The following is a 7,752-nucleotide window of genomic DNA, read 5'->3' as shown; positions in this document are numbered from 1 at the left end:
GATGGAGTCAAATGCGCAAAGCAATAATGTATGGTAGGAGCTTAGCCAGGGCCAGTCCTGTGATCGTGGGGGCTAGAGGTGAATTCCATAAATTGGACCCCCAAAATCAACGTAAATCAAAATTCAATAGTGTACTATACAACCAATTTCTAACTTAAAACTTAACGTAAAAGACATTTACAAAACATCTCAACTATGGGAGGATTCTTTTACGTTAATTAATGGGTTTTACCACCAAAAAAAAAAAAAAAGGAAAAAAAAATTTGGGACCCCTTGAAGAGTTGGGCCTGAGGCAGAGGCTTGTTGAGCCTATGCTCAGGTCCAGCTCTGAGCTTAGCAAGACAAGAAGCTCGTTACAACAAATAATACGAGCTTGATAGTTGTGTCTGTTAGTGCAGATTTGGTATATTCCACAAATAGGCAAACGTTAAGAATATTCCGCCAATTATCTTTCAAGAAAAATGACGAAGCTACCAATACCTTTTATTTTTTTGGTGCAATTCATGCTTTTGGGCTTTACATGACAAATTGCCCTTCTTCAAAAAAGAAAAGGAGGCAACTAAACAAAAATTTAAAGTTAATGCGAGAATTAGAAGGCAAAAAACACCAATTTTCATTTTCGTAATTTTTAACACCACCATAAGCCTATTTTTTTGCAGTTTTTATAAGCTGATAAAGTTAACTCGAGGGTGGCGCCAATGGCCAAATTTCTCCAAAATTTTAACTATGAGAGGGTTGGGGTGGTGGACATTTGGAAATTTTTTTATCTTTTGGTTCATACTTGCATGAACTTTGATGTGTGTAAGGTGTTTGTTGAATTGTGATTGTGAGTGGTGAAGATATAGGAAGTGAATGGCAATGGCAGGTGGTTGATGTTTTGGTGGGAGTGGAGGTTTGAAGTCACGATGAGAAGAAGATAATTATTATTTTAGTGGCAGCAGCAGCTTGTGGCGGAAGTTTTAATTTGGAATGATTTTTCATCTTATGTTTGTTTTTCTTGTCCTTTTGTCTTTTGGTTATTGCTTTTTTTTTTTTTTTAAATTATTTATTAGTTATCTTCTCTGAATTATTTTAGAGGATAAAATTCTATTTTTACGTGACATTAATTAAAAAAATGGATGGAAATCATCAAAAAGGGGAAGATATGTGCGAATAAATGAAAGATTGGGACAAGAGGAAGGATAAACATTGAATATTGGAACAAAATTGCCATAAAATGAAAAGGTTGCGGATTCGGAGGGAAATTTATCATTATTTGAAAAGACTGGCAAATTTGGCTCGCCCAAAAACATAAATTGCGCCAATTTTCTACATGTTGAGATTTATTTGGAGTTAATTGTCCCAACGGTCCCTGAAATTTTGTATTTATCTCCGATTATTTACTAAAGTTTAAGATGTTGAGTTTTGGTTATTAAACTTATCAAAATATTCGATTTTAATCACTACCTTAACATCAATTTCTAATCTTTGATGGAATTAGTGACTTGACTAACGGAACATATATGTAGCGTCTCGTCACACTGCTAACAAAATATTTTCGATTGCTCATCAAATTTTGAAAAAATTCTTTAATTATTCACTAAGCTTTAAAAGGTTTTCAATTACTTACTGAATTTTGAAAAACATCTTTGATTTTTAACCGAACTTTGAAATAGTCAAATTTTGGCACTAAACTTATAAAATTGACGTCGATCGATTGTTTGTTAAAAATTTGTAGTACAATCGCTCGGGTCATGTAAAAGCAATAAAGTGGAAAAAACGAATTCGAATTGTCGATTCCACGAGAAATGATTACTCAATTATATACAATGGTTAAATTTAATTTTAACATTTTTTTGTAGAATTTTAAACTATTTTCATCATTTGAAAAATTCAGATTTATTCTATGTTTCGTTGTTAAAATTACATTAATATTTAACTTTTGCAACCAAAAGCACAGTAAATTTAATTAAATGAATTTCATTCACTTTTGGTTCCTCCAAAAAATGGACTGTGTTTTGTTACTAAAATTCAAATTTTAATTAAATTTATTGTGTGTTTCGTTGTAAAATCCATTTAATTAAATTTATTATGTTTCACTGTAAAATCCAAATATTAATTTAATTTGCACAACGAAAAACACAATAAATTTGAATTTTTCAAATGATGAAAATAGTTTAAAATTCTACAAAATTTATTAAAATTAAATTTAGCTAATGCGTAATTGAGTAATCTTTTTTTGTTGAATCGACAGTTTTTAAATTCGTTTATCCACTTTATTACTTTTATGCAACCCATGCAATTCTGTTACATATTTTTTAATGAACAATAGGTTGATGTCATTTGTATAAGGTTTGGTGGCCAAAATTTCACCATCTCAAAGGTTCAGTGAGCAATCGAAAATATTTTTCAAAATTTAGTGAGTAATCGAAGACGTTTTTAAAGTTTTAACGGGCAATTAACGATGTGACTAGGTGCTATGTGTATATTTCGTTAATCATGTAATTAATTTCGTCAACGAATTGAAACGGATTTTAATGTAATGAGTAACGTCCAATATTTTGATAAGTTTAATAGCCAAAAACTAGACATTTAAACTTCGAAGAGTAATCGAAGATAGAAACATAAGTTCATCGATCAGTGGGACAATTGACATATTTATTTGCGAAGAATATAAATTAAGAACGAAAATAAATAAAGGGGCTACCATGTTAAAAGTTGGGGACGAAATGCGCGAATATTCTCTTTTAACTCGAAAATATCAACTTCAAAAGCCTAATTTCACTTTCATTTTGCAGGAAACGAACCCGAAAAAAATGGAGGGTGCTATAGGAGTCGCAACTCACCTTCCGTCATGCTCTAAACCACAAATCATATATTCACCACCAGCCAGGATCTTAACTGTCAAGTGCCAGTCTATTTCTCTCTCCAACATTTCCTCCACGGGTAATGTTTCGATAGTCCAGTTCGATTTGAATATTTTTTTTTTTTTGTACGTGTATTTTGTGTGTGCCGTGTTAATCTAGCAGCTACTTGGAATAAATTCTAAGAGTAGAGTATCTGTCTTGGAATTTGATATTAGTTATTTAATTTTAATTTGTGTTGTTGATGGGCAATAGGTTTGCCGGAAAGGCCATGGAAGGTGGCGGATGCTAGGCTGGTGCTAGAGGATGGCTCGATTTGGAGGGCGAAGTCGTTTGGTGCTTCTGGAACCCAAGTTGGTGAAGTGGTTTTCAACACATCATTAACTGGGTAAGTTAATTATTATTATTGAATTTTTCAAAATTTCTGCGAGTGGACTATCCAATGAGGGCTAGTTGCTCCTTTTGTTTGTTTATACGATTTTCTGCATAACGTCATTGATAAAAGTCATGGTTACTTGAGTTTTCTTTTGAGAGGCAGTGCTAATTTTAAGAAAATTAAGTTAGTTTATCTCCATTGTGAATCGATGTTGAGCGCTAAAGAATTTTTTTTCCTCCGTGATTGGGACACTGTTAGCAAGGGGAAGGGGGCGCTGGGTTGGGGGAGCAAGTTTTTGGGGGGTGAAACTTCCTGTTCTGTTTTGGTTGTCTGGTGCATCAGCAGGTTGTCAAAGGATTCGACAAGGATTTAGTAGGCTATATGTATTTTTTAAGCAGTTTATTATTTTCCATTTATGGGGTCATCTAGGTAGGTAAAAAGAGGGTTAGAAATGTATGGGAAACATGTCAGTTTCAACAGATTCATTCATCATTTCTGGTCCACAGATTAAAATTGGAAAGAAGGGTGGGATCAGGTTTGTGGTCTCAAAGTGATTGATAGAAGTCCTGAGTGACTTCTTGCATTTATTCTTCCATTTTGTGTAATGCTCTGCGTATCTTGAGTGTGTAATTGTAATCTGAATATTATCACTTGGTGCAGAAGGGCTAAATAGGGCTATTGTGGATGTAGGTGTCTTAACTATACTGAACCACGAAAAATTTCAGTGTCTTTGATTTTGATTCCTTGATCTGTTTTTATTCTTCATCTTATTTAAGAGGCCAATTGTGTGTTTATGGAAGCCATTATATTTGTTCTTCTATTGGCATCTATTTACTATAGCAATGGAGTTGAATTTTGCTGCAATCTGCAGAAGTCTTTTGGTTGGGATTAGTGAAGACGGTTCACCAATAGAAAATGATTTTTTTTTTTTAATTAAATGTATATCTTCCAGTGTGTACAGGCAGACATGAAGTTTTCCTTGGAGTGTTTAAAATTTAAACTATCTTCAAAAGATTGTTGGAGGCACAAATTAAAATTGGCTTAGGTGCAGTAAACTATTCTCCACAGAGCCTACTCAGAGGGTGAAAGTACTGGGAAAATGATGACTTCAATTTATGATGCCTCCAACATTCAGATACAGCTATTCAACTCCTTTATAATTTGCTTCAAGAAGAGTGAGTTGCAGAAAGCAACTTTCGTCTAACAGCTTCAGATGTACCCACTGTTTCTATATTTTATGTTTGCTTAAGTTTTTCAGATTGCTTGAGACAGTCTATAACATTCTAGTTTACAAGCAGAGACGTAAAATTTTGTTTCTAATAAAATAATACCCACACAGACTAAGATTTCTGGCTTTTCCCCTGACTGTTAGGAACATGCCAATGGGTTGAGGACTTCTATAAAGTTATGTTAGTATTGGGTTACTCTTACTATTACTCTATTAGTCGACAAATTAAGAAACAGAAAAGGAAATGTAACACTAGCTAACAAATATTCATGCTGGATCATCATTTCCTGGCAACAAAGCATGGCTGAAATCCAAAAAAATGGGATATATGTCTATAACAAGGTCACCATCTTAAATAACAAATTTAGGATATAACAGAAAATTCGTATCAATGGCTGTCGAAGTAGTGAGCAGAACATGTGTTGGTTCTGGGTGCCTTTTTCCTATCATCTTATAACTTGTTTCCAAGACACGGGTGAAGGAGTTGAGGGAACAGATTTGAAGATTGACATATATTTTGTGGTTCTGTATAAAAATTTCTTGATATCCTGATGTTGCAGGTACCAAGAGATCCTTACTGACCCTAGTTATGCAGGCCAATTTGTCTTGATGACAAATCCACATATTGGCAACACCGGTGTCAATTTTGGTGCGTGCAATGCTTGTTAATATCTCAAGAAACTATGTTTTGAAATAATATTTACTATTTGGAATTGGCACGTCTTTGTTGGCAGATGATGAAGAATCAAGACAATGTTTTTTAGCAGGACTAGTAATCAGAAGTTTGAGTATCAGGTTGCTGTCTTATATAACCATGATTTCTAACCAATCATGTTTCTATTTTTGACCTTACCATTTTTATCCTTTGCGTATTTACTGCTTAACATTCTTCAGTACCTCAAACTGGAGATGCACACAGACGCTTGGAGATTATTTGGCAGAAAGGAACATTATGGGAATATGTAGGTCATTTTTTGTGTTTGCTAATTATATACCTTGAGATACACATCATTTCTCCGATTTTCATTTTGTTCTGTTGTGAACCAGATGATGTTGACACCCGTGCTATTACCCGTAGATTGAGACAAGATGGTAGCCTTATTGGTGTACTGAGCACTGATGAATCTAAAACGGATGAAGAACTCATAAAAACATCTCGAACTTGGAATATTGTTGGTAATATTCAATGTACTTTATACATTGGTTTGAATGGTATTTCAGTGGTTTGTAATTACTACAGATTGTGTTTGGGTTTATAATTTCAGTTTTGCAGGCGTGGATTTAATAAGTGGGGTCTCATGCGAGGCTCCTTATGAATGGGTTGATAGAACAAATTCAGGGTGGGATTTTAACTTCAGTGGAAGAAATGAAGAGACTTTTCTTGTATGTATCTCGCATGTTGACTTTGTATAATATGAAATGCATTTTTATTATTTGTAGATTGACTTCTTTTTTTTTCTTGAATGAAGGTTGTTGCATATGATTTTGGTATCAAGCAAAATATATTGAGGCGCCTAGTATCCTACGGCTGTAAAATCACTGTTGTTCCCTCTACATGGCCCGCTTCTGAAACTCTAAAGATGAAACCCGATGGAGTTCTATTCAGCAATGGCCCTGGAGACCCATCTGCAGTTCCTTATGCTGTCGAAACAGTGAAGAAAATAATTGGAAAAGTTCCTGTTTTTGGTATTTGCATGGGACATCAGCTGCTTGGTCAAGCATTGGGGGGTAAGACCTTCAAGATGAAGTTTGGCCACCATGGAGGAAATCATCCAGTCCGAAATCTTAGAAATGGCCGTGTTGAGATCAGTGCCCAGGTCTGTTCATTTATATTTTAGTCAAAATTTAGCCCCATTTTTGGCTAAGATTGCATTTTGAGATAGCAAACTGATGTAGAATTTGTGGTTAAAAAATAAGGAAAAGATTTGGGTTTGCGTGTGATTTATTTATTTTTATTGAAAAATACATGGTTGAAAAGAGAGAAATGTATTTTAAAAATAATGGGGATCAAACAAGGGCTTAATATAGTATTCCATACATATGCAGAATAATACTGAATCCTTCCTAGTTCATCTTGTTTTCTTTTATCTGCTGTCTTTTTAAGTTCCATTCTATTTTTCAAATTGTGACATATAACCTGAAAGGTAAGAAGTTAAATCTGGTTTCAGGTGAACTTAAATTTATTGAAAAATTTGTGGGGGCGAATTGAGTTGTACAACTACTGTAGATTTGTAATCTTGGATGTACTGTATTATGTTAATGTTTTACTCAAACCATCCCGTGCAGAATCACAACTATGCTGTCGACCCCAATTCGCTCCCAGAAGGTGCAGAAGTCACTCATGTTAATCTCAATGATGGAAGCTGTGCCGGGCTTGCCTTCTCTCAGTTAAAGCTCATGTCACTTCAGTACCATCCCGAAGCATCCCCAGGACCTCATGATTCAGATCCTGGTATTTTCTCAATTCTCATAGTCATCTCCTATGAAATGCATTTTTAATTTATTGAACTCTTGATATAGTGCTGCTAATAATCATTTCCCAAGCGATTATTCGAACTTTATTGCTAACAAAATTATTCTGTGGCAGTATTTGGGGAATTCATGCAACTAATGAAGCAAGAACAACAGAAAGCGTGAATGAAATTCTCCAGATGAGTGATGACTCACTGGTTGGGGTGATGATCACGAAAAAGTTGAGAACTCAATGCTGATGCACTCGTGCCTAGGTGATTATTTCCACATTTTAGAAAGACTGATATTGTCACTTATGTAATCAAGGGAAGAGCAATTTTGTAATTTTTCGTTCAAATGAAATAATTTAAGGGTAATTACGTTACTTACTACACCACATTATAATTACACTATAATTAAAATATATTTTTAATAAATACGCCACAATAAATTTACAATTATACTCTTAATTCAATAAAAACTAAAAATGAAAAAATAAATATAATTACCCAAGTTTTAAGTTATATCCGTATTTTATGTTCTTGCCGGATAGAGCTAAGGGTTGTTTGGGGTATTATTTTCAATAACTATAATTAAGAAAGTAATTGTATTTCATTTTATAACTACCAATTAATTATCAAAATTTAATTTTTGGCACTATGAGAAAAGAGTAGCAACTCTTTAATTGGCCATTCATTGCGATAAAACTAATCGTCATTTCCTAGAATCCTAGGAATCTGAAAATATTCTATAAAATCAGTTCAAGAATGTTTATGAAAAGGTAAAAGAAGAAGAAGAAGATTGTTTTGCTACAAGAATCCATTCTTCGAATATATTTTTTGAAAAATCAGGGG

General features: G+C 33.8%; 1 protein-coding gene across 1 annotated transcript; it reads left to right on the top strand.

Annotated features, from left to right (window-relative positions):
* Nucleotides 1-2,731: 2,731 nt before the first annotated feature.
* Nucleotides 2,732-7,283, top strand: LOC111401142 (carbamoyl-phosphate synthase small chain, chloroplastic-like). The gene is made up of 10 exons (XM_023028740.1): nucleotides 2,732-2,925; nucleotides 3,099-3,231; nucleotides 5,008-5,096; nucleotides 5,182-5,242; nucleotides 5,342-5,409; nucleotides 5,495-5,623; nucleotides 5,721-5,830; nucleotides 5,917-6,264; nucleotides 6,734-6,899; nucleotides 7,035-7,283. The coding sequence occupies exons 1-10, from the start codon at nucleotides 2,796-2,798 to the stop codon at nucleotides 7,082-7,084; spliced, it is 1,284 nt and encodes a 427-aa protein (XP_022884508.1). The 5' UTR covers nucleotides 2,732-2,795; the 3' UTR covers nucleotides 7,085-7,283.
* Nucleotides 7,284-7,752: the final 469 nt, after the last annotated feature.

The sequence above is a fragment of the Olea europaea genome, chromosome 10 (genome assembly GCF_002742605.1).
Source record: "Olea europaea var. sylvestris chromosome 10, O_europaea_v1, whole genome shotgun sequence".
NCBI classification, from domain to species: Eukaryota; Viridiplantae; Streptophyta; class Magnoliopsida; order Lamiales; family Oleaceae; genus Olea; species Olea europaea.
The sequence above is the reverse complement of the archived record's forward strand: the minus strand, read 5'-3'. Positions and strand labels throughout refer to the sequence as shown.